At 36.1% G+C, this 27,847-nt stretch overlaps 1 protein-coding gene across 6 annotated transcripts; it reads right to left on the reverse strand.

Moving 5' to 3' along the window:
• Window positions 1–995: 995 nt before the first annotated feature.
• Window positions 996–27,591, reverse strand: eps15l1a (epidermal growth factor receptor pathway substrate 15-like 1a). Of its 6 annotated transcripts, none has more exons than XM_082138217.1 (26): window positions 27,494–27,591; window positions 25,898–25,939; window positions 25,717–25,806; window positions 25,588–25,635; window positions 25,413–25,508; window positions 25,269–25,334; window positions 25,048–25,173; window positions 23,017–23,076; window positions 22,471–22,713; window positions 22,236–22,393; window positions 21,993–22,149; window positions 19,615–19,677; window positions 18,975–19,060; window positions 17,909–17,981; window positions 16,752–16,913; window positions 16,467–16,664; window positions 16,083–16,247; window positions 14,871–14,976; window positions 14,580–14,630; window positions 13,057–13,193; window positions 12,905–12,965; window positions 11,586–11,668; window positions 11,306–11,396; window positions 7,171–7,376; window positions 4,766–4,782; window positions 996–4,166 (listed from the first exon to the last, which is right to left on the reverse strand). In XM_082138217.1, exons 1-26 carry the CDS (start codon window positions 27,518–27,520, stop codon window positions 4,097–4,099), a joined length of 2,682 nt encoding a protein of 893 aa, XP_081994343.1. In that variant the 5' UTR covers window positions 27,521–27,591; the 3' UTR covers window positions 996–4,096. The 6 variants fall into 6 exon arrangements, with proteins under 6 accessions (XP_081994343.1, XP_081994342.1, XP_081994341.1 ...); XM_082138216.1 differs by having other exon boundaries at window positions 7,218–7,376; window positions 27,494–27,590; XM_082138215.1 differs by lacking the exon at window positions 4,766–4,782 and having other exon boundaries at window positions 27,494–27,590.
• Window positions 27,592–27,847: the final 256 nt, after the last annotated feature.

The following is a 27,847-nucleotide window of genomic DNA, read 5'->3' on the forward strand; positions in this document are numbered from 1 at the left end:
TTTTGGCGCAGGACCGGGCCAACATTTCCCAGCCAGCTGTCAATACGCTCAAGTCCGTGAAAGGGTCCCCTCGAATCCAATCAACCAAGTGAGAGCGCACCGAGGATCTTGTTACCATGATGACCCCATCCAGACCTTCAACATGGACATGTGTGTCGCATTTAACATACTCACCTTGCTCTGGTAAAACACAAGAGCATTATTGGCACACCTGGACCGTCTCACTTGACATAGCCATTATTCCCAGAAACTCCCTGCTTATGTAAGCAAGATATGCATTTACAAGGGTCAAAGATGTTTTTCGTACACAAGTTATTAGAAATGTCAAGCATTCCCAACAAAACTAAAATAACTAATGAGGCATGTGGAATAAACATAGGGAGTCAATTCTGGGAGGCTCTTTGGCGCGTTTTGATACTCAAAGTTCACAAGCACAAAACTAAGTAAATACCAATCTTGGAATTTCCTGTTACAGTTAACATTCTGTGTGCAGGTTCTCATGTTCCAGGATAGTTTCCACTGGGCTACAAGGAAGTCCTCAAGAAACTAGTAGCTTTACAAGTATGACTCAGTCTTTTTGCATTCAGATTGGATTTCTGACTTTAGTAGATACAATAAAGCAATTTAATATGCAGTATTATACAAGAATTTGCCCTACCGTTGCACCTTGGGCCCCTACTGAGAAAAACAAATGCTGACACAATTTAACCCAAAAATAATGATCCCAACAAGTTTTTTATAAGTCACGCTTAATTTGTATGAAAGACACTGACAAATATCAAACCAAGTGGCAAACCTTTCCTTACAACTTTTTTCCAAGTGATTTTCATTACAATTTTAACTGGTCTGGAATGTGAAGTCAGTTCCCTTCAAGTTCACAGAGGACTAGTTCATCAGATTTAACTATGGACACGTTTTTACTTAAAGTGCAGTTACATTTGGCTAAGAATGTGAGATTACTATGAACACAAACAAAGACAGACGAAAAAAAAATGTAAATAGTTCAACAAAGTGACATTTACACATTTTTAAGTGTCCGAATAAATGTTGGGGTTTCTGGTTATACATTACACCATTTGAGACAAACACGTGAATTGAATAGAGTGACGTATGCATGCGTCTGAAATGTTATCTTTTGTTTATTCCGTGAAATCAAGGGACAACATACGGAGCATGAACATTTCCAAAGGAATCCAAGCATCACTAATCACTATCAATGCAGTCTGAAATCCTTAAAATGTTTAGAGTTACACATGTGCAGTTACTCATGTTTCATAGGACAAATATAACACATAATATACATGGTTTATGTATAATCTTATGCATTTCTCTATCGGGTTAATATCGGTCTTATCTACACAGGCGAGGGGGTTAAAGGCAGGCCAAAAAGGAATGCATTCAGCTCGAGTTTTATGGGACATAAGCCCAAAATTATGACAGTCACTAAAAAAATATTCACTTTCTTTTTTCTTTAAAAAGAGAAAAAACATGGATAATAAAACAGGATATGAAAACATTAAATGAATGTACAGGTATTACAACAAATAAAATATACAAACTATTGCACAATGGAGGTATAAAGGACAAATACAGCATAAAAGGAGCGCTAACAAAATGTTTGCGATTTGTTTTTTAATTTGAATGGTTCTGTTATCTTGTTTATTTATTTTTGTAACAGTAGAAGGCAAAAAGGCCGGGACCAAATCCCCCAGTATATGAATAACCCACTTGCCTTCATTACGTCAAAAAAAAACCTTCGTAGGCCAAAAACTGACGTTATCTGTGTCTGGGACACACTGGCTTTCGATTCCAGTCCTGAAGACGTACGGTTGAAGATTAGTGTAGTACTGGAATCAGATAAACCAGGGTTCAAAAACCACCGCACGAGTTTCATTGTGAGCTAGGCTCCATCTAATACATTTTAAATAAGACAAAGTAACACTGTTTAGTGTGACACTAACATGACCAGGGAGTGTCAAGCAGCTATTTGCGGTCAAAACAACACAAGCTAATTGGGAGTAAAGAAATAAAAAAGAGGAACAAACTAAAAAAACAGAAAAAAAAAACCAGAAAGATGACATAGCTGAAAGTTAGCAGTGTACTGGGATATGTCACAGTTGTTCGTCTTAACATTACACATGTGTGTCCACAATGTTGGACACGAGCATCAATCATCACGCAGAAAAATCTGACCTGTAATGACCAATCACATTACAGATTCAAACCGAAGAAACAGCTATTCCAATGATTCAAGGTTGGATGAATGAATACAGATCATTCGCGGATAAATGTGTTAATAGTACCAGTAAAACAGTCTACTGTTAAAGAACAGCAGATGGTACGTTAAAAAAAACGTTGATATTACGTAGTACGATAATTCAAACGTACAAAAACACAGGTTTGAAATGTGCCAGGAAGTACCATCACCAAAACGTTCAAGTCATATTCAATTCTGACTAAAAGTTAGGGCAAAGCAAGCAGTAAACGACAACAACAATTGCCAGTTTTTTATAGGAATCTACTGCGCCTGAATTCACAAAGTTCACATCGCCGCATTAATTTATTTAGGCTAATTTGTGCTTTTAGCTACCAACAGGGGTTTAGTACTCCTGACATTTTAACATTTAAATCCGTTCGGCAGATGTTCGCATTTAAAGAAGAAAAAAATGCGTTTCACATTCAAGCAAAAATGATATCACTATGCCACGAATTATGCCGAAACGCACTTAGTAACGAATTGAAGACGACGAAAATCTAAACGGAATAATCTATTATCAGTTCCCTCATGGTGGCATCTGTTTTTGTTTTATGCAACCAAATTTGACACTATAGTGCAGAACTCAACAAAAAGGCTGGCTCATTAGATTGCGTGTGTGAAAGACTTTCAGGCCAGTTGGCAAGTCACTTGCAGTCCTTTTCCCCAAAAATCGTAGACTTGTTGATTTTGTACGTACATTTAGATAATATGATAGATAGAACAATAGATCAATTGAACGATAGTATGAAAGAACAATAGATAGAATGATAGATAGAACAGAGTAATCGATAAAACAATCGACAGATCGATCAAATTAGACAACGACAGACGAATCGAATAGACAGAAATGTACAAGATTTTGTAAAGAAAAAAATCTCACGTTTTTTTTAAAGAGAATGTAACATTTAAAAGGAAAGAAAGAAAAAAGAACTTTTGTCATGAGGCCCCCCCAAAAAAACCTTACTGTTGAGTCCTGCAGTGGTGTTAACCAGCTAAACCTTTAAACATGGTCAAATAAAAAAAATATTTAAACTATCAGTGCAGTTGTAGAAGTTTTGATGATCCTTCTCATCTGAACAGTTCTGTGAAAGAAAACAAGTTCACTTCTGAATCAAACTCTTAAACGACGCTTTTGAAATCACACTGTCATTTGTTCGGCTTTCCGTCACGTCAAGATCTCCCTACAGACGTTTAGTCTGCAGGCTCTGCTGTAATTCCAGTGTGTACCATACTGACTACAGCCAGGGCCAGTAAGTTATCATTTAACAGATGCTTTTTATCCAAATCCACTTACAGTATGCTTACAGCGATTGAATTCGAGAAGAAACCTGGAATTAAGTGCCTTGCTCAAGGGCTCGTAGCGTCGGTAATTCAAGTTTCTGGTACGAACCGGGATCAAACCATAACTTTCTTGGCGGTTTCAGTCCCTTTTTTCCCCACCAGTGGAGATAGTGATCTGCAGAGACCAATAATGGTCTTTAAATGTCCATGGCTCTGTTGATGCACATTCACACACAAACACACACACACTAATACACTTTAAATAAACTATATACTCCATCTGAGAGGTTAATGCAGTGCATGTAGAATGAGTTAGCTGATTCACAAACCATGGGCCGCCCTCCTGCACATGAACACAAAAGGATAGAGGTTGAAACTGTCAGGTACTGTGTCCCACTTGCAAGTATTTAATCTTGGTCCATCACGCACGCACACAATCTTCGCTGTAGTGTACAGAAGGGTGGATCTGAGGGGATGGCGGTCAGGCGTTGGACATCTCGGCCTTGCTGAGAGCGATGGCCAGCTCCAGGTCTTCCTGCTCCTGCTGGCGCAGTCTCTTCAGCCGGTCCCGTTCCGCTCTCTCGCTTTCCCGCTTCGCCCACTCCATCTGCTGGGCTTCATTACCAAACTGGGCCGGAAAAACAGGAACACGCCACATTAAGACCCATCGGTCCCAAATTGGGGATTGCACAGTGGTGTGAAGTTGCGGTCTGAACTGATCGGTACAGTGCTTTAAAAAAATCCAGTTTAAATGTACTAAATTGGTACATAGATTACACATATTTGCATATTTATAAACAGCTACACAGATAATCATCTTTTTGTGCCACGTTTTACCAAAAAGTGTTTTGATATTAGAAGTCATCAAAAAACATTAAGCATGTAGTTTCTGTGCCATTAGCAACACCAATCCGTCTGACGTCGAATCAACCAATGAGGTGAGTTTGGGGTAGGACTCTGTTTGTCCTAACAATGGAAGACCGTTTGAAACTTTTGATTTTTGCAGATCTGTTCGGTGCTGATAATGGTACAGAAATCAATTTGCTTAATATCCACTGATGAAAGATTAAAAATCAAAAGTGCACAGTTTGATCTCACGCGTGTACAAATGAAAAATTTAAGCATGCATGGCTCATTTTGGAACATTTCTTTGTCAGTGACCTTCATTTGAAATTGCAAAACAGCAAAAGACAAGTAAGATTCACCACATTTTCAGACAGATCTTACCTTATTTCGCTCAGTTCCTGCAAGAGAGGAATGGATTTAAAAAACACAAAAGAGATTTACACCAAACTACCACGCAACCATCCACCGAACTGCACACAAATGCCGATTGGACACCAACAGACCACTACCACTGATGACTCATGATGGACCTTTTTAATTGGTCATTAATAGCGAATGATGTCATGAACGTGCATTGATCTCATGCAGCAAGAAAACGACAGAAGGAAAAGACATTACAAAGCTTTTTCAAATCGTGTACATTGATAAATAGGCGTAATATTATATGCAACACAACATGCACACTAAGCTGACTGCAGGAGCATGAGAGCATTGCTAAACCACCCTGGAGAATTTTATCTGTACTCTAGCTACAAATTATATTATAATTTGTTTTAAATAAATGGTTTAACTGTCAGTTTTTCGATCTTTTTGGGTTGGGAAATTTTTTTTTGAAAATACAAACTAATAATACCACTGGATTTATAGTAAAAATCATAATTTTCATTATAAACGATGCAATTATCGTTCTTCCAGGGAGTTTTTGGTCACATGGTAAATCAGAGATGGTTTAGCAGGTCCATCGCACCCAAGTCATGCAAAGCGATACTAAGGACAGGAGGCAGGGCGGATGAAAATGATGCTACGTCAAACACTAGGATCAAAGCGGATTTGCAGTATGGAGCGCACACTGATCCCATGCGCAGAAAACAACAGCCTGAGAGCTGAGTAGTGATACTGACACTTCCCACGTCATACGATCTCCTCTTATCAACTTCGAAAATGGACCCCAGTCATTTTTGGGAATACTTTGAATTCAATTCTCCTCCAAAAAACAACTTTCGTGTGAGCTGAAAACACATTGGTTGAGATAAGATAATGATGATTACGCTTGTTCCACTAACTTGTGGAAGTGTGACTACACGGCAGATGTGTCAATACAATCTGCCCACACTTCTTGAAATATGAACTGATGACTGATAAAAGAACGGTGAGAACCAAAGTTGGTTCAGGAGGACTTCATTAGAAGGCGGAGTTGCTTGATATAAGAAAGTAAACAAAATAACTTCATGCTTTTTTTAACATTGGTAATTCTATAACCGATATGCTCGAGGGAATGAACGTTTCTCACAAAGGTCAATCAGAGGATCAAAGCTGCAGGATCATGAAACAAAAATAACAAACAAACAAACAAACTTTTGAGATGCAAGAAAATGTACGTTTCTTTTAGAAAACGATCAGACGGTTCAACTTTGAGGACCATCAGGCGAAAATAGACAAGACACATCGGTAAAACAAACGAAACGAAATAGGAGATGAAAATACTGACATCACCAACTTTGATTACACTAACACTGATGTTGTTTAAGCAAACAAACTTTCAGGATGCACAGTCTTCTTAGGAGCCAATCAGATTGTTCATTTTGCAGACAAAAAAAATAAAAGAGGCGACAATACTGACATCAGACACAACAATAACACTATATAAACACTGACGTTTTGTTCTAGCTAACAGACTTTCGTGTTAATGACATTTTAAAAAACCGACACTGGGCACAGATTATGCTTCAAACACTGACGCTAGCGAAACGGGTTTCCTTTAGGAGCCAGTGAGTCCATTTTGCAGACAATAAAGCAAAAACACTGACATAAAAAAATGTGTACAAAAAGCTTTGAGAACAATCTTTTGGGTTTCGAGAAAATGCAAACTAAGAAGCAAAAATACTGACATGTTCACATCGACTCTAATGATTGACACTGATGTTTTTGTAGGTCACTTCAATTTACAAGTAAACATAAAAATATCTGATGATTTGCTGTATGATTTTAAACCCCTGTTTTGCAAGATACTACATTTTTACTATCAAACTAAAATTCGCAAAACCGATATAGTATCTCATCTTGATTTTAAATACATTCCGCAAAAAACAAGACACATGTGCATCAAAGCTAATGAAAGTCACATAAGAACAGCGAGAAGCCACATTAGCTTAGCTGAGGGCGCTTGGTTTCACCGAGAGCGACTGCTCCTCTTCCCACAAGCCCGTGCAAGTGCTTAGCAAAACAGCATATGACATCATACCCATGTGCACCACAAACAACTGCATTTGAGTCACTGAAAGAGAGAGATGTCTGGCTGCTTGATTAGGGCTTATTATCCAAATTTCTGTGCGTTGGTGAGTTAATCACAGATAGATGGACTGCAGACATGGAGGAAAATAAATGAGTAGCCGGGACAAGGCGACAGACTGAGCGGTACAGAAGCCAATGGTGCGGTCTGCTCTAGGAAACCTCACTGATGATCGCTAGAAAGCACTTTTTTTTTGGATTGTTGGTTGGGTTTAATTGGATTTTGGAAAGAAACAAGTGGACCGGACAAGAGAAGAGTATCACTAAGCTCAACTTACAGAGCTGAAGTCAGCAAAACCCAATGAAGAGTCTTTAGAGGCTTTACTTGAGGCAGATGGAGCAAACGGGTCTTTGCCACTAAACGGGTCTCCAACCCCCTTTTTACTCTGAAACGGATCGACGGGCTCGGCACTGAAGGGCTGGAAGGGATCGCTGGTCTTGGCCGAATCTGCGGATCCCGGCACGTTTACAGGAGTGCTTTTACCTGTTGAGAAATAGCAATTTTCATTTAAAAGATTCAGAGTGTCTAAACCATCCTTTGCATTTAATTTATACAATACAATACAATACAAACTTTATTTCTAAAGCACATTTTAAAACAACCATGTTGACCAAAGTGCTGTACATTGTCAAGAAACAGTAAATAGACAGGATACAACACCAGACAATTACAATTCATTCTCATCCCGGATTAAAAGCCAAGGAATAAAAATGTGTTTTAAGTCGCGATTTAAAAACCGGAAGGCTGGGGGCCAGTCTAACATGAAGAGGCAATTCATTCCACAGTCTCGGGGCTGCGACTGAGAAAGCTCGATCCCCTCTGCTCTTGAGCCGTGTTTAGGGACAAGAAGAGACTGGTTAGCAGACCTTAAAGACCTTGAAGGAGCATGTGGCTTCAACAGAACAGTTATATAGACAGGAGCTAGTCCATGAAGGGCTTTAAAAACAAACAATAGAATCTTAAAATCAATCCTAAAATGAATAGGGAGCCAGTGAAGAGAGGCAAGGACAGGGGTGATATGATCACGCTTACTGTACGTTCACACCGCCGCCGACTTGAGCTTCCAAAGTTACCGGAAGTCATTCATTTTCAATGGAAGCTGGCTTCTCTCAGCTGCAAGGAGCGTCAAATCCATCGGCGTCGCGTTTTGGGCGTTTTGAGCGTCAATCAGAAAGTTGAAAGTATCTCAACTTTATGGTAATGAGCTATGACGCGGTTCAGCGGCAAGCAGCGGCAAACGCCAGCAACCAATCGGAATATAGACGTCCTTCGCGCTGGCTGATTCCGGAGAAACATACGATGTAAACTTTCGTTCCTACCAAAACATTAGTTCCGAGAAAATGGAGGAGAAACTGATAATCGCTGTTGCTGGGTTTCCTATAATTTATGATATGACGTTATTTTCATATAGGGACCAGTTACAAAAGAGAGAGAGAGCCCCGGCCGCGCGCGCGCACTCACCTTCACCGTCTTCAAACAATACGTCTTGCTCTCTCTCCCTCGCGCATATTAATCAAAATATTTTTTCCCCCGACCAAATGGGACCAAAACGGTTATAAAAATGCTGTCATTATAAAAGGTTCCTAGTGTCAATGTATTGCTTGTTTTTTTTTCTGTTTACATTTCATGGTGTGACACAGACTTCAGAGCGGCCAAAGCGTCAACAAGCTTCCCCGTACTTTTTTGACAAGCGTCCTTGACAGGGCGGCCAGAGCTTCTTTGCAGCTCAAGTCGGCGGCGGTGTGAACGTACAGTTACGAGTTCCAGCAAGGAGACGAGCGGCAGCATTTTGAACCAGTTGTAGACGAGAAAGGGAGGCCTGGCTAACACCTACATACAGAGCATTACAATAATCAAGGCGTGTTGTGATAAATGCATATATAAAAAGTTTTAAAAAGATTTAAAAAATTCCGTTGTGCTAGGTTAAATTTCATGGGTTTAAAATCCTTGACTTTATAACTTCATAATAACTGTCAAATAAGCTCTGATTGCTTTATTTACTAAATAATAATAAAAATAACTTTAGAAAATTTAGATGAGATTTACAAAAATTGGGTTACCAACCCAGGTCTTTACAGCACAGAAGAAACCAGTCTGATGACTTTAAGACATTTTAAAATTCAAACAAGTATTATTAATATTATTATGAATAATATGTAAAATAGTAATACAATCCCCAAGGACCCATTCAATTGATGAAAAGTGACTGTAAAGACATTTAAATGTTACAAAATATATTTCAAATAAATGCGGGTTTTTTTATGAACTTTTCATTTATCAGATTTTCATTTCAACATTAATAATAAGAAATGTTTCTTGAGCAGTAAATCAGCATATTTGAATGATTTCTGAAGGATCATGTGACACTGAAGACTGAAGTAATGATGCTGAAAATTCAGCTTTGCATTACAGGAATAAATTACCTCTTAAAAATATATTAAAATAGAAAAAAGTTATTTTAAATTGTAATATTATTTCACAAAAATGACTGTTTTTCTCTTTGTGAAGAGAAGAGACTTCTTTCAAAAAAAATATCTTACCGACCCAAAACCTGTGAATGGTAGTGTAATTATTAATAATATTGAATTACTAAATAAATAATCATCAAATAATTGTCATTTGCACATCTCTCCACAAGCTCAACCAAAAATCCCACAGTGGTTCAAACGCGTATGATGCGGTATCTCGATTCAAAACAACACTGAAATGTCGGTTTCTTTCAACACGCCCAACAAGAGCACTAAGTATGGCTCAAACGCTGTTATTTCTTTTATAGGAAAGCAGAATCTTTGCACAAGCAATTTGCTTATTTTAGAGATTTGCGCAAGAAATGTAATCACAAACCGGCAAGGATCTTCGGATAAAAAAACTGCTTATGCATACTTATTCACCCCCCCCCTCTCTTGCACCATTTGCCGAGACTGGCATTCACTTGCTTGTGAGAACTTCAAACTGGTTGCTGGTTCCTCTAAAGGTGTTAACCGCATGTTCAATAGGGCTGTTTTTATACCAGACCAGCAATCAGTTTCTTTCTGTCAGTAAACGGAATACTAAACCACAAAATGACTCCACCCTGCTGAGGGGAAAGAGGTCAAAAACAAGCAGTGCTCTTTAATGATACAGTGCATTAACAAAAATAAAAGAATACATTTTACAAACATTTTGGTTTGCATTTTAAATTCAAGTCATTTTTGGGGGGAATTAATCAGCAAAATACTGCTCGTCTATTGCATATTTTCTTTACATTTGTATTCAATTTGTTAGTATACTATTGCCATTAAGCAAGTTACTGCTCAAAACATACTGTATATATCAACATGTTATGGTATACATAATTGAACGCCACTTATATTGTTCGAAATATGTTTTATGAGAGGGGAAAGGTTAAAATGTCAAATACTCTAAGTGTGAAAAGTTGTGGCAGCTAGGCCACACTACCCACTTAGAGTGTGTGAACGCACACACTCACACACACACACACAGGAAGTGGGGAGGGGTGTGTAGATCAGCGCACAGTGCTGGCAGTGCATGCTAACCGCAGATCATCGAAGCATGTTAGCTATACCACCCCGAGCACACCGAACAAACCTCTCTCTCTAACCTCTATACCCAACTTTAAACCTCGGTTACACCAGGAAAGCACTCCCTTGTTTTCTAGGATAAAAAAACAAAAAAAACATGATGCAGATAAAAAAAGAAAAAAAAGAAAAAGAGTGAGCAGCACAGATTCGCCTTTTCCTCCAACTGCCGACTGCAGAGAGGAAACAGCGCAGGTTTCGTTTTCTCCAAGTGATAAATGCATCTTCCATTCAGGTTTGTTTGTGCACCGTTTTGGAGTTGGGACAGAGATAAGAACACGCCACTGCGCACTGGCAAAATAAAAAGCTTAACAAAAAAAAAAATATTAAGGTTGTACCTCGATTTCCTGTTGACAACCAACGGAGGAAGAGCGAGGATGTCTTAGATACCATTATTGACAGGCAAAATTCAGTTTCGCCAGAAGTTGCAAGACTTCCAAAACGTGAACGCGTGTGAACTGACGTCAACAACTTTCTGTTCAAAGCCGTTTTACTCTCACTCCTAACAAATAACTAGTTAAAAGAGATGTTACTGCTGCACTTTGAAGATTTTTCTTCTTAAATATCCGTGTCAAAAGCGTAGAGATGTGATCCACCCAAACAACATTCGACGGGTCTTTCATGTTGCTCGTTTAGATTGCTTGTTTTGTCTACATTTTGTTTATTGCACCAGGTTCCCGGCACAACAGCTGTGTATAGTTTTAGTAATCATTTACTTTGAGATACTAAAAACTAGTTTGATTAATCACCTTTTATGGTTAAGATATGTATAGAAACTTTTTGAAAAGGGTCACCGTTTGTTTGTGGGCCTCAAGATGAAGGTTAAATGCTTACCACTGGGTGGTTTGGGCCGTGGTGGCACGCTTTTCTTGGGCGGGAGGGCTGGCATGTCTTGTTTTCGACTGAAGGGGTCATCTACGAAGCCCTGTATTAAATCGCAGTGGAAAGGAGAAGCAGAGGGACGTTATCAAGGTATAAGGTGCAAACCACGCAAATTATGGGTGGAACAATCAATCAAAACCACATCTTACAAATATCATGCTGCAAACACATGAGAAAGTTAAGTTCCATTATGCTTAAGATGGAAAAATAACAAATGAAAGTTGTTCACTACCTTCGACATTTGGCTGAAGTCTGCAAATCCGCTATTGCTGCCGAATGTACTGCTCCCGAACGGGTCCAGAGTACCAAAGAAATCTGGAATTGGCAGAGAAAAACAAATGAAGCATGCATTTGGTTAAATGTGTCCACATAAATAAGTATCATATTTGTATCAGTTTGTCCCAAATGTATTTCAAAACGGCCTGTAATAGTACTAAAAATTACGTTAGACATTTTAAAATGTTTTGAGATATATTTGAGGGTCATATTTGTAATAAAAGATGACATATCTTATCCTGCTCCCACTTTTCTCTGTCAATAAAAGTGGTAATTTGCTTCAGTGATACTTGATCTCGATAGGACTTTAAATAAAAATCCTTTAATTTATTTTTTTATTACTTAAAATAAAGTTTTTCGACCACTTTTATCTTAATCACAATTTTTTTAAATTAAATAAATAAATAAAAGGTTTTAATTAAAGTACTAATAAAAGTATTTACTTATTTATTTATTTAAATAAATAAAAAATAAGCCAATAAAAGTGGCCAAATAAATACTTCAAGTATTAAATGAGAAATGTAATCAAATTTATTCATGGGTCACTGAAGTATTTGAAGACTTTTATTGACTAATATCTCATTTAATAAATAAAATGACATTTATTTAATTAATAAGTGTGGTTAATATACACTCCTTCCCTTAATCACAATAGTAATAAAATAAAAAATAAGATGCATACTGAAGCAATCAATTAGGAGTATTTATTTTCCATTTCAAAAATTCAAAACAAAATTGAGACAAGCATCAAGTTGCTTTGTTTTCTCTCTTCTTTTTTTTTGCCTTCAACCCACAGGTTTAAAAAAAAAAGTTTAAAAAAAATTGTGCTGAGCATTTCCTGGCATCGCCTCAGTGTTCAACAATGCTGCAACCGAATGCTGCATTAACTGTTTACTGAAACTGCAGAGGAATTTCACGTAGTTGGGGCAGCCAAAGGGCATGCGAGCGGACGTACCGCATGGGAACTCTTTTGACGGCTACTTCACACAAGCGCTCTCGAATTGTTCTCTGAGTGGTCTCCGAAAAAAAGAAAGTGTGGGCACGAGGTGTAAAAGTTGCATCTTGAGTTGTATAATGCACACTGAGCATGTCCCTCAAGATGTTCGCGAGTGAAAACAAGGCATTTTTGAGCTGATGCCAGATCAGTTTCACAGGTTCAAGAATGTTGTGTGCAGAAACTAAGAGGCTGATCTCCGCTCAGCATCTTCAAAGAAAGGGAGTGGCAGGGATGATATGATTCAGCTGAGTAAGTGAGAGACGTCGTGCAAACAGTACCTGGGCCTTTTGGTTTCGGGCTGGTGGAGATGAAGGGGTCGTTACTTGAGAAATGATGACTCTAAAAAACAGAAGAGAAGACATAGTCGGGACATAAGCCAAAAGTTCAAACCCGAAGGGGATTAATGTGATGTTGTTGATTTTCCGGGTACCTTTGAAGGAAGAGTGGCACTTTTGCTAAAAGGATCGGCATTGCTGAAGGGGTCCGGCTTTGAGGGTTTCTTGAAGAAATCTTCGGAAGAGGTCCTAAATGGGTCGGCTTCTTTGAAAGGGTCACCGCCGAAAGGATCTGAGAGAGTTTAGAGCTTAATGTAACCGTCCAGGGGACATTTCTGCATTCAAATATCATCATTTAGCCTACATTATATCATCTTATCATGTTTCTATCTTTAGCCCACATTTGATGAGAGTTGGGGAACTGAAAACCTCATTTATTACTAAGGGGGAACTGTGCCAAGGTACCTGAACATGATGTTCAATACCATGAAGCTTTGTGCATAAACAGAAATGAAATATTCCATTTGAAACATTTTCTTGCAAGGGAACCGCTACGTGCATCAACAATGAGTGGCATTTCATAATTCATTCATTATTAAATTCATTTATATTGCTATGCACATACACATTTATTTAAAATGTAATTAATATTATTATTAGGGCTGCCAAGCGATTATATATTTTTTTATCTAAATAATCGCACATCAACTTTGGCTGAGAAATTACCCCCAAAATATTATTCAAATGAGAAAATTCATCAAATAGACATTCCAAAAAGTAGCTTTAGCAAGAAATATTTTATTTTATTCAACATAGAATGTATAACACATAAACTTTTAGGCTACAACAGCCATGGTTTTTTCTTTTTTCTTTTTCAGAGGCTGCACATGAATTGGTATTTAGATATATTTATAGACCAAAAGAGTTTGGTCACCAATATTCTTCAATATACGTTCCACAAAAGAAAGAATTTTTGGGGAAACTATTCACAAAATATGGGGGGGAAAAAACCTGAAATATTATTTAAATAAGAAAGTAAAACTGCCAGTAGATACAGTACTAGTGGTAAATGTCTTAATTAGTAGGTTGTTGAGTCATTCATTAATTCGATCCGTTCAAACGGCTGATTAATCATTTCATTCAGGATTGAAGTAAATGGCTCTCTTTATGAATGGGCCACTGAATCATTAGATCACCCGATTGATTCGCTCAAAACACATATTCATTCAAACGCACAACAGTTCTGCTCTGCATTAGTATGAGTCATGTGCTTCAGATCTTAAAGTGACAGCACCCTAATACACCTGCTGCATTAATGTAATGTAAAACATTAATCTCACTGCTCTTGACTGAATCACTTTTATAGCTTTAATAAGGATTAATCTATATTCAATTTACTTATTATAACTTTATTCAATTTCTCTCCATTCCTACCCTGTTAGATCAAATATTTAAAATAACCGTCTTTGTTGTTTCCACATTAATTTGGAGATTACCTGTGATATTTTTACAATAAGAAAATATATTACTTTAATATAAACTTTAATGTTATGTGCGATTAATCACAATGAATTACAGAAAAACGTGCGAATAAATTATTTTTATCGCTTGACAGCACTAATATATATATGGATAAATAAAATTGTATGCACTTCATGCATTTTGTTGAACTGGATACCTGCAACTGTGGTGGTCTGCTTTGAGAATGGGTCATTCTGGAACGGATCACCTACAACAAAAGCAACAAAAAAAAAAGAGAGGGAGATCCGGTTAATAGACTTCGCAAAGGCTACAAAAGCTTGGTCCCACAAATGTGTCACACAACAGGAATTTGAAATTAAACAGGAATGAGTTTACTTATTGCCATGGTGAACCCTAAATAATCAACTAAATGGTTAGTACAGCATCCAGACCCTTCGTATTTAATTTGAGCCGATTAAGAGAAAGATTAAACGATCACACAACCAACCTTTGAATGGGTCTGTCTTAAATGGGTCTTCAGACTGGAAGGGGTCTGTGTGCATCTCCTGAGGGGCACTGTTGAACACAGTGGTCTTCACTTTGAAAGGGTCCTCCTGTAATGAGTTTAAATTACCATTAGCCAATGTGTTTCCTTTCTGGAAGACATTGTAGAAACCTTGTCACATTCATTTTTTAGTTGATTCTAGCTTTAGTCCAAAAATGTCTAAGTAGGCCAACACTGTGTTCGAGGTCCAACCGAAAATATTCTCTTTCACTAACTCGTCGGAGAAAAAAAAATACTTGAAATAAGAATGAAGTATAAATTTCAGTCATTTTGTGCCTATATTTCTGCAGTTTAAGCCTCAGCTGTTCCAAAAAACATAAGAAGATCTGTTGGTCAGACAGTGCTGGGTTTCCAAATTGTACCTTTGCATGCGAGGCATAATTCAGAAAGAAAAGCAAGCAAGTTTTCCATCAGAAACCAGAGAATGTCAACAGGAATTTAATTGCAATCACGCGAGCAGTGAGGATTATGCTTGCTAGTAAGAAAGTATGAGCATGAACAGAATCATAAATGTAGTTGTCAGTTATAATAAATAGTAATAATTTATTTAATAAATAATAACAATAATAATACATAATACCAAATGTGTGTGTATAAAATGTTTTTACATTATTATTATTATATTTTTTAAATATATTAAAATAATTGTATATATCTATCTATATATAAATGCAAATACATTTTTTTTTATATATATATATTTATTTGTTTTATAATTTTTTATTATTATAATTTTTTATAAATATTTTTATTATTATTATTTTATTTTTATTTATTTTTTATATATATATATATATATATATATATATATATATACACACACACACACACACACAAACAAACACGCACGCACGCACATACTGTATGTATATTTTTTTACTTATTTTTTTTCTACTAAAACAGACCTTGCATATTAGCTTGATACTGCAATTAATAACCCATATGGATTTAGTACGATACTATACAACTTAGTTTGCATTCAAACTTGTGCAATATGCTTACTACTATGATGTATTGTGCATTCTAAAAAATATATATATATAAATATTATTTTACGATCAAATTTAGTTTATTGACATTCAAGCTCTGAGAGAGGCCTAAAATACAACCATAAATACTTCCAACTCAAACAACAACAGGAAAGAGACATCTCACCATGGCCCCGAAACCTCCGTTCTCCTTCTCTGGGAAGCCTTCGCTCATGTCGGCCAGGTTGGTCATGCTGCCCCCGTGGGTCCCGTTCAAGGTGCTGCTGTACTGCTCAATGCTCTTACTGATCTCGTGTTGGCTGTCCTGAATCTGGGAGAGTTTGCTCCGCGCCTGCAACATGCACACACGTCAGCTTTACCTGTTACATACTTACATGCTTAGCACATTCTTCAGACATTATTAAATACATCAGTTCCTGGTGTCTGCCTTCTAATTTCCTAAGTTATCAAATTTGCATGTAAGCGTTTGAAATAACAGACATCTTTAGAGGTTTGTCTCCCCCTAGCGTACACTTTTTGTTTCATACATCAGATGTTCCAAAGGCACAACCTGGTTGATCTCGTCCTGTGTGGCTTTGAGAGACTTTATGATAGTTTCTAGCTGAATCCTGCCAGCTTGTAGACTCTGCTCTAGCTGCGCTTCCTCCTGCTGCAGGCGGTTCAGGTCAGCCTTGGCCCGGCCCAGCTCTTCCTCTTGGCTCTGGAGGTCCGACTCCTGCGAATGGATCTGGTTCTGCAGGGATGAGATCTGAACAGAAATAGTATTGATCGGTTTAACGTTCATCAGCATGTCATCTGAGGATCTAGTCAATTGTCTTGTTTTGTTTTGGCTCACCATTTGCGATTCTTCCTGGCACTTCTGCCGTACGTCATTAAGCATGTCTTCAAGCTTGGCCTTCTGCTGGTCCATCTCCTCCAGCCGGTCCTGAGCGTCCTGCTTCTGGGCCTCAAGCTCCTGGAGGCTGGACGCCTCTCGGTCCAGATCATTCTGCATCTCCTGTCAATCAAACCGCATCCAGTTAACAACGAAGCTGAATACAATTTCAATATTTATAATAATATAAGATTAGTTTAAATATGTTTATAATAGTCAAATTCATTTATAAATGTATTTTTACTTTCAATATTTATAATACATTAATATATTAATATTAAATATTAGTTGTATTATAATTAGGAAAATATACTTAATTATAATAATAATAATAATAATAATAGTTAGTGTATTTTAATATATTTATCATAGAACATTTATAAAAATGAGATAACTTTTAAATAAAATGTATTAGAAAAATGTAATATATGTTATTATAATTACAATACAAATAATAATAATAATAGTACAATAATTATCTTTATTATAATTATAAAAAATATAAAAATGTTTATAAATGCATTTACTCTTAAATATTAATACTTTAGGTATATTTTATAATTAATATTATTGCAAAACAATAAATAATGACAAACTAATATTTAAGTATATAATAGTAAAATACATTTATAAATGCATTTTACTTTAAATATGAATAATACTTTAAGTATATTTTCCTGATTATAATGCAAATAATACTAAATATTTTTTCTTTTAAATACATTAATAATAGTTTAAGTATATTTTTCAAATATTTATCATAAAAAATATATTTAAAGTACTAATATAATAGTATTTTATTATTATTCTATTAATATAATGCTTTGATTATATTAATATTTATATTAAATTAAAACATTTACATAGACACACACACATATATACACGCACATACATATATATGTGTGTGTATATATATATATATATATATATATATGTGTGTGTGTGTGTGTGTGTGTGTGTCTAATATATATATATAAAGAGAGAGAGAGAAAGAGAGAGAGAGAGAGAGACACACACACACACACACACACACAATACTTTCAGTATATTTGTTTAATTACTAATAAAAATAACAATTTATAATAATTAAATAATAATTGCACTGCCAGGTTTACCTGAACCTCTGTGGTTTTGTGTCTGATGGCCTCCTCTGTTTCTCTGATGTCTTGTTCCAAAGTGTATTTCTCTCTGTTGAAATAATTTGAAAAAGAAACGCGAAAACCTTTATCAACTGTTGCCAACTAGAAAACATCCCTCATACCTGCCTCCTTCACACACAAAACAAGAACCGTGACAGCCAAGAGAGGGTTTTACCTGAGTGTATCCCAGTGTGTGAAAGCAAGAGTGCTGAGGCAGCATGAATAAGCAAGTGAAACAAGAGATTTCTTTAAAAAAAAAAAAAACTACACACATAAAACGGACACTGTGAAGAGGGGAAGAGGGTGAGATGAGGATTTGTCAGGGAGAGGGAAACTCATCCACCACCAAGAGCTTTCAAGGTACCTTTCCTCTTCCTTTGAAGTGTGCATGTGAGCATGAGGGTCATTTCAGGGTCATCTATAGGGGAACTGTTCAGAAGGGACAAATATACTAGGTTTGGTGTGTTGGGCCACTGAGAAAAATGGAGGACAATAAAAATGGAAGGAGGCAAAATGCAGAAAATAGGTGCGCCTCTGCAAAAACTGAAATTACATTCAATTGCAAGTGCAATTTAAAAAAAAATCCAAAGTTTTGTGAGGCCAAGCTTAAATTTCACTTGCTTTACAGCAAGTTGTTTAGCAATACACAATTTTTACCTTAAAATATTCACACTTTGCACAGTAATTGCAATACACACTGCTTTTTGTCGCAGTATCTAAAGGAAATAGTTAAAAATAGTGTTTTCCATCTGGGTTTTTTTTTGGGGGGGGGGGGGGGGGGGGGGATTTACATAGATATTGTGTAAATATTGTGTGACATTATAAATTACATTATAAGACACATTTGATTTTTTTATGTATCCTTGGGGGGAAAAAAATCTCCATTTCTTCCGCAAAAAAACATTTGAATAGTAGTAAAGAATGACATTGGTTGTAAAAAAAATACAATAAATAAATAATGAATCATATGACGTGAACTTTTATTCTTTTGGCAGCTCAAATCTATCCCAGAGCACCTTTAAATGCCAGCGTATTGTATTACCTCTGCAGCTGTGCGATCTCCTGACTTATATCGTCCAGTTCTTTAATCCCGGTGAACTCGCCTGAACCCACAGAGCTGGAGCTGTCCTGTATGAGGAGGAGGGGGTCCAGCACAGAAAGTCAGTCCTGATGCATTTAAACCACACACAAGCACAGCACCACACAAACAGAAGGGTAGAGAACAGCAAGGAGCCACCACACGGGAGCAGAGACGAGCTTGTCTTCCACCTCTGACGCTCAGAACATGGGGAAGTCAAGACACGGCACCATTTCACAGCACTGGATCTCTCACAAATGCTTTCCAACTCAACGTCTCGGCTAACAGACCATCGAAAGCATTTGTTCAGTGTTTTTCTAAGCGTTACCTACCCATAACTTGAACATTATTGCCTGATTTTAGCCAGCGAATAACGGCATAAAGCATCAGCAGCATTGAAACGTGGATGAAAAGGAACAGAAGATTGTTTGGTAAGATATTCGTGATGAGATGTTAGTGGCTCTCTTGATGTACTGTGAATGACTACAGTTTCATCTATTAAATATTTAGGGTTTGAAATCCTAACTGAAGAAATGGAAATACATGTAATGAAAGAACGTGAGAGAGAGAGAGAGAGAGAGAGAGAGAGAAACAGGCTGTTTACCCGGCGCATCTCGCTCAGTGCAGCCATCTCAGAGCCCACTGGTGTCATATATCCTGACAGACTCTGAAAAAAACAGAGGAAGCTCTTCAAACGAGGGACAAAACTGTGCTGATTCACGTTAACCCATTAAAGCAAGAGAAAATCTGTATTGTGATCATTTCATTTCAATTATAAAGTGATATTGTTTCAGTTCACATTGCTCATTCTTTTTTTTTTTTTTTTTTACTGAGTCAATGTAGCTAAAAATAAATACAAAAATCGGTCAATAAAATATTTTAACTGATATGTGAAATTGCATTTTGCACAGGGAAAATTCTAACTATTTTAGGGCCGTTTCAATCAGCTTTATTTTCACTGTGACTGTTTCAGACTGAAATGCAGAAAAATTATAAATAAATGAAATATTTGTTTTTTAATTAAATATTTATTTAGCATAGTACTATTTTTTACATTTAAATGATGCTGATTTTAATGAAACTTGCATTATTATTATTTTTAATCATTGTATCAGGACAGGAGGATATTTTTTTATTATTGTATTACAGTAATGAGATTTATTTTATTGTCAGGATGAGATTTACTTCATCTTTAAATTCAATTCAGTACAACAAATATAATTATACTACAGGGCCGTTGAATGCTTGAATCTGATTGGTTGACGAACGTTCTAAGGTGTGCATTATTTTCAGGGAAACGCACGGCTAAAGTAGTTCCAGGCAGGTCTTGACCGCATTACCGTTCCATATCACTTCGCGTAGTCAACTGTAATAACGGAAAATAGGATACAATTCATAACAAGAAAAAGCATTTCGCCCCATGCGCTTGATCTGCAATTTTCAATGTCTAGCTTCACAATCAATAGAAACATGCAGTTTAATTTGAATAAATAAACTATAAAGTCCTATCTAATCAATAGAAAATTAAACTGAATATAGGCTAAATAAATGGATAGTCCTGCAGCACGGATTTTTATTGCAGATAATTTAACAAATAAATAATTATTGATAGGCCTACTTGTTAAAAGGGCTTTGGGTTTCATTTATTTGGCTAGTCTGTCATCTGTCAATAATAGAAAGAAAAAAAGAATGAACAAATTAATTCAAACGAATTGAATTAATTAATAAATAATAATAATGACGCACATGCTTTTCTGTCTCATTATTGCAACATCTCTCTCTAATAACTGCATTAATAACTGCATAAAGCCGGGAACACACTTTAAGGCCGGTTATGAATGTAATTTGATAGCCTACTTATGACTGATCATGACCAAACGCGTGTTCAGCGCGTTCAGTCTGTGTTCAAAGTCTGTGTTTAAAATCTGCTGCAGTCGATGAAACCAGTCAGAGAATGTGTCAGCTAGTCGTGTGTCCCCAGCATTAGTCTGCTATCAGCGGCTCAATCCTCCGTTACTAACTCTGAAATGACGTTTTGGAATTAGCAACGGAGGCATGGGATTAGATGCGTAAGAAATTAGTCCTACATACAAGAGCGTTTTAATGACAAAAACTTTACAAACGTCTTGAAATACATAATCTGAACAATGTTTCGAGGTGTGGTAACTGTAGTATAAGCGGAATAATTGACTTCAGGCCGTTGAATTATTAGAAAAATAATGCACACCCGAGGTGTAACGGCCACTCCGCTTCGCGTCGTGACCGCATTACCACCTCGGGTGTGCATTATTTTTCTAATAATTCAACGGCCTGTCGTCAATTATTCCTTACATAATATACATGACAAATAATACATCTAAATAATATATTTTTGCATGAAGAAAATAATGTCACAATGCAAAAGATGGCATAAACAGGCATTTACTTTATGCAAATTGTATTTATTTTTTTACTTTTGACAGGACAGGACAGTGTTATTTTAGTATTATTTAAATACCGTTATAGTATTTAAAATAAAAATTTTAATATTTTAATTTATTTTTTATTTTTTGTTTTAATTCAGTTTTAGTAATTTAGTGTAATTTAATCATTTTCATTAAGACTGAGTAATTTTGCTACGTGCTTGTCTTTTTAATCAATTTTTATATTTCTATTTAGCTTTATTTTCATCTCAGCTTTGGTTTTAGTAATTTAGTACTTCAACTTCAACTTATTTTATTTCAGAATCCTGCCAGTTTACGTTTTTTTATTATTTCATTTATTTATTTTCTTGTATTATATATATATTATATATATTAGCTTAATTGCAATAAACTTTTTTTTTCTACAATTACAACTCTGGACCAGGTCACTTCACACTATTACATGTACAGTCTTCATGAACCATGGTTCACTTCCTGCAGGATTCAAACCTGCAACCTTTCAGTCAGGTGCAGAAGCCCATTATTAGCAAGCAGTTGTAAACGTGCTCATGTGACTTACAGGTCCCGGTGTTCCGCGTTCGGACGGTGGGATCATGTCTGGAGTCAGAGCTTGTGGAGGGTCCAAGCCTTTGCTCACTTTCTGCTGAATGAAATACATGGCCAAGGAGAACTGCTCGCGTGTGAGTTTGCCCATTTGCCTAGTGTCCGCCAGAGCCCTGACAAACACAACAGAGGAAGCGATGAATGTGACAATCACAACGGCGAGAGTGAAGAGAAATCGAAAGCACATTTGAAATAGTACCAAATATGTGCCAGGAGGTTCTGAGGAAGGCCTGAATGCATGAAGATATCTTTAACTTCGTGACCGCTGACGAAGCCGTCGAGGTCAGAGTCAGTTTTGAGGAAGATGTCATCATAGCGCCCTCTGTCTGCAACTGGTACCACCCAGTTTACCGAATGCTGATGATTAGAGTTAAACCATCAGACCATCTTCAATTCTTCTGTACAACATCAAAACGAAAACGCACAGATAATACCTGTGAGGATTTGAGGGTGTGTTTTGGGGACAAACTCCCAGCGCTGTTGAGAGAGTTCATGCTGCCGTGAGAGGGGGTCGAGCGCAGGCTGTCTTTAGGTGGCGGTGGGCTGCCTGGTAACACTGGCACCATGTTGGACAAAGACCCAGAGGACTTCTTCCTTTTAGATGGAGGGATGAGAGAGGAGGGCAGGACGGAGGGCACGGGCTCCTTCTCCAGGGCCCGGTACACCAGATGCATAGCCTGGACAAAAGAAATTGGTGTCATTATGGCGTTTTAACACTTTCTTTTTACTGCCTACAATTTTTTTTTATGTAACATACATACATATACATATATATATATACACAATAAAAATTTACTGTTAAATAGCACGCAGTATGCAATATATACACACGTTTATATATTTTACACTATTTCACAGCATAATTTTTTTAATAATAATATATTTAACGATGAAGAGGAGTGCATTGCATCATGGGATAACTGTATGTAGTATGATATTATGAGTGTGATTTTATTATAACACAAAAAATAATTACTCACCACTGCAAACTCATCTTTGTCCAAGTGTCCGTCTTTGTCTATGTCACTCAAATCCCACACCTGATCAGACAGTCATATAATAATAATGATATTTTTATTCAACGATTACATTTTAAAATGTAATATTAATAACTGCAAATAAATATTTCAATTTATTATATATTAAATTATATGCATTTATTAGTGATGTCCCGAACAAGTTTTTTTGTGTCCCCGATCCGATCCGAGTTATTGAATATTGAGTATCTGCCGAAACAGAGTATACATATAAAATACAAAAAAGTATTTTCATTGTAACAGATGTTTACATCCATCAATGTCAATATATATAGACATTTGTAAACATCTATATAGACATTTGTAAACATCTATATAGACATTTGTAAACATCTATATGCTAAATTGTCCCCGATACTGATCTTTGCGATTGGCTCGGGACATCCCTAGTATTTATTACATTCTTACTATTGTATTATATATAAAAAACAAAAGTAACACATTACTTTTAAATTTACAACAAAATATCGGAGTTACTTTTTCAAACAAGTAACGCATGTTACTTTGTTATCCCATTTATAGACTGACATCTCTCCTGTCCCCATGTTGAGAGGAATCGTGAGTAAGAGGCAGAGGCGTTGTGTGCGCTGTGTATTCCTCAAAATGAATTAAAACAGTGAAATGCAAACTCTGAATATTACACGAACCTGCAATAATTAAACATGTTAAATAACACAAATATACTTTATATATTTAATCTCACTTTATTAACCAATGTCTTTGCTGCTGTCTTTGCTTCAACCACACTAATAAGCAAAAATGACTTTAGATAAACATCAAATTTGTGTTTCCTTTGTTTTTAGTTTTTATTTGCTGAAGTAAGAGTGTTAAACATTATATTGTCTTTACATTTGCCAAAAATAGAACTCTGGTTTTCATTATTAAAAAATTTCAAACAAGCAAGATCAGCCCAGGTGAGAAAAAGTAAGGCAAAAGAAATGTAATGCATTACTTTCCATAAAAAGTAACGCAATTCATCACTTTTTTTGGAGAGAAAACCAATATTGTAAAGCGTTACTTTCCCCAATGATGGATGGATGGATTAATGCATGGATGGATGGATGGATGGACAGACAGAAAGAACGATAGAATGATAGAATGATAGATAGAACGACAGATAGATAGACAGATAGATAGACAGAAAGAACGATAGAACGATAGATAGATAGATAGAACGACAGATAGATAGACAAAGAACGATAGAACGACAGATAGATAGATAGAACGATAGACAGACAGACAGAAAGAACGATAGACAGATAGATAGATAGATAGATAGATAGATAGATAGATAGATAGATAGATAGATAGATAGATAGATAGATAGATAGATAGATAGACAGAAAGAACGATAGATAGATAGAACGATAGATAGATAGATAGATAGATAGATAGATAGATAGATAGATAGATAGATAGATAGATAGATAGATAGATAGATAGATAGACAGAAAGAACGATAGATAGATAGATAGATAGATAGATAGATAGATAGATAGATAGATAGATAGATAGATAGATAGATAGATAGATAGATAGATAGACAGAAAGAACGATAGATAGATAGATAGATAGATAGATAGATAGATAGATAGATAGATAGATAGATAGATAGATAGATAGATAGATAGATAGATGGATAGATGGATGGACAGAAAGAATGAAAGAACGATAGATAGAAAGAACGATAGACAGATAGATAGATAGATAGACAGAAAGAACGATAGATAGATAGATAGATAGATAGATAGATAGATAGATAGATAGATAGATAGATAGATAGATAGATAGATAGATAGATAGATAGATAGATAGATAGATAGATAGATAGATGGATAGATGGATAGATGGATGGACAGAAAGAATGAAAGAATGATAGATAGACAGAATGATAGATAGACAGAACGATAGATAGAACGATAGAACAATAGATAGATACTATTTAATTTTTTTAAGTACCTATTTGAATTTTACCTTTCCGAGAACATCCACAGGTAGTTTGGAGTTTATTAGCACTGGTTTGACCTTCTCACCGGACAGTAATCCGTTCACTGGGGCAAGACTTTCAAAAATACCATCAAATTTGTTCTTCTCTTCAGGCTGAAAAACAAAACCAAGAGGATTTAGGATAAATAATCATAAAGGCTTTTGTTAATTTGCGGTCCAAAAACCAATAACCAATCAAAATAAGTTACCCGCACAGCCCAGTGGCTCTCATTGGTTGATGTCACAGAACTCAGTGACGGGCTGCTGTGGTCCTTCTAGAACAGAAATGAGCACATCTGTGAGCTCATGCTGCGTGGAGTTCAATGATATCAACCCTAAACCCTGAGACTTACGAATTTAGGAGGGGGAACGGGGAGGTTAAAACTGGAAAGGCTGATGTCGTGCCCGCTCTGCGCGCAGGCCACGAGTCGCAGAGCAACGTAAAACCCCTGATAAACCACAACGGGATCAAGTTAGCATTCAGTTTCTGATCCTGACTGATGCTCTTATAAACTAGGATACTTTTACCTGTTTATCCAAGAAACCTTTGCCATCTGGATCAGCTAAATCCCAGATCTGAGAAGAAACATTTGGTGATTATGAATATCCAAGTATCATTTCAGAACAAGTTGTGCATTGATCTACCCAAACACCAACCTTTCCTAATGTGATGTCTGGCAGGCCTGATTTTTTCAAGAACAAGGCAGCCTCTGTAGGTCCAACCCTCCCGGTGTTTCCCGGATCGACCTATTGTTTTTGTCGCAAACAAAGACTGATGTATTAAAAAAAGATCACTGTGATAATCTACAAATTTAGAATAACAGAATTATAGCCTTACCTGTCTGTAAAAGTTCTCATACACAGGGTTCCCGCTTGACAGCTAAGAGAAAGAGAAACTTTATGATTAAATAAATTAGGGTATATGGCAAATATGCCTGATTATTGAGAATTGTAACATTAGTTTTACTATTATGTAATTGTTAAAGGGATAGTTCACCCAAAAATGCAAATTCTGTCATGATTTACTAAATGTATGGTCCCCATTGACTCCCATAGTATTTTTTTTTCATACAATGGAAGTCAATGGGGACCAGCATCTGTTACCAATATTCTTCCAAATATACTATTATAGTTATAGTGATTAATAGTTTATAAAGTTACAAACATGGAGATTTTTAATACAAAAAACGCATCGCTTCACTTCAGAAGGCCTTTAATAATCCCCTGGGGCCATATGGATTATGGATGGATGTGCTTTTTTGGGATTCAAAATCCATTCACTCCCATTATAAACTTGAAAGAGCCAGGATACATTTTAATATAAATCAGATTGTGTTTGGCTGAAAGAAGAATGTCATTTACACCTAGGATGGCTTGAGGGTGAGTAAATTATGGGATAATGTTCATTTTTGGGTGAACTAACCCTTTATCTAAAGCTGTTTTAATACAAATAAAAGCTCAAATTAAATAAAATATAAATATTGGATTCAAAACCTAAACTTGAACATTTTAGAACGGTTGCCTTGGCAAATAATTGGAGTACTAAAATAACTACAACTAAACTGAAATAAAAAATAAATGAAAACCAAATATAATAATAAAAATGACAAAAGCAATACAATTATTAAAACTTTACATAACATTAAATAAAGTGAAAAGTAAAAGCTCATTCAAAATATGAATAAAAACTAATATTATATAAATCATTTTAAAATAACACTGGTTATTATACAATATAATAATACATGTAATTGATTTTTTTAAATATTTATTCTAATATGTGTTGTGCACATAACTGTATTTACAATACAATTTAATCCATTACAATTCATAAGGGCTGCCAAGGCAGTCCAGTAAGATTACTGATGCTCACTAATTCCCATCACCGCTAAGCTAAACTAGCGGTTCAACACCCATTATCATATAGCCTAGGCTATGAGAGTTAATATCAATATTACAATGTTGTTCGGTATAATTAAGCCGCTTTAATTATTGTACTATAAACATATACTGAAATTACGACTTTATACGTGAAGCGTCTTAACAGTTTTAAAGTGTTCTGATATAAAGTGATGTTCTGATATATTGCGGCTAGCTAGTTACATTAGTTCATCTCGGTTTACTATATTTCTCATTCATATAAATGGCTGTTATCGTTATATGTTCTTGCTACTGAATGTTTATCGCAAATTTCATTGAAAACTACATTGCTTTTTTCGTATTTTATCACAGACATGCGATATAAAGCGAGCTAATCGGTTAGCAATCTGAGCCCGACATACGAGGCCCGTGACATTTTCACTATAAATGTCGATAAAACAAGCCGGTAGCGCAAATAATGAGATCGATTCGTGTCTAATTCTTAGATTTATTTCTACATACCGGTGTTTTTCCTCACAATTCTCTTGTAATGGGTGTTTTTAGCAGGTATTACCTGAGTGAGGGTCGCGAGGGCTGCCATCTTTTCCCTGTTGCTGCGGAAACAGCGGATGAGGGAATGAGGGGGGGCTGAAGAGGACAACCATCACATAATAATAATAGTAATAGTAATAATCAGAGGTGGATAAAGTGCACAACTTCCTTACTTGAGTTAAAGTACAGATACTACTGGTCAAATATCACTCCGTTACAAGGAAAATTTTGTAAAGACCGATTTTTACTTTTAAGTACAGAAGTAGGCTACTCGTTTTTAAAAGTATACTTAGCCTAAGTATCAAAAGTAAAAAGTAAATGTCAATGCATTGTTATATTATTGTTCCATAATAACCTACCAGTTAGTAGTATCTCT

This window comes from Leuciscus leuciscus (genome assembly GCF_965113295.1).
Source record: "Leuciscus leuciscus genome assembly, chromosome: 15".
NCBI lineage: Eukaryota > Metazoa > Chordata > Actinopteri > Cypriniformes > Leuciscidae > Leuciscus > Leuciscus leuciscus.

What these genes read in the sequence shown, in the direction of transcription:
- eps15l1a (XM_082138215.1), bottom strand. Translation starts at nt 27,520, where the DNA reads ATGGCAGCCCTCGCGACCCTCACTCAG. An exon ending in ACGGAGGTTTCGGGGCCATG is followed by an intron (nt 14,977 to 16,082) that starts GTGAGATGTCTC and finishes AACTCATTACAG; the next exon opens with GAGGACCCTTTCAAAGTGAA. An exon ending in CCCGAAACCAAAAGGCCCAG is followed by an intron (nt 11,669 to 12,904) that starts GTACTGTTTGCA and finishes TGCCAATTCCAG; the next exon opens with ATTTCTTTGGTACTCTGGAC.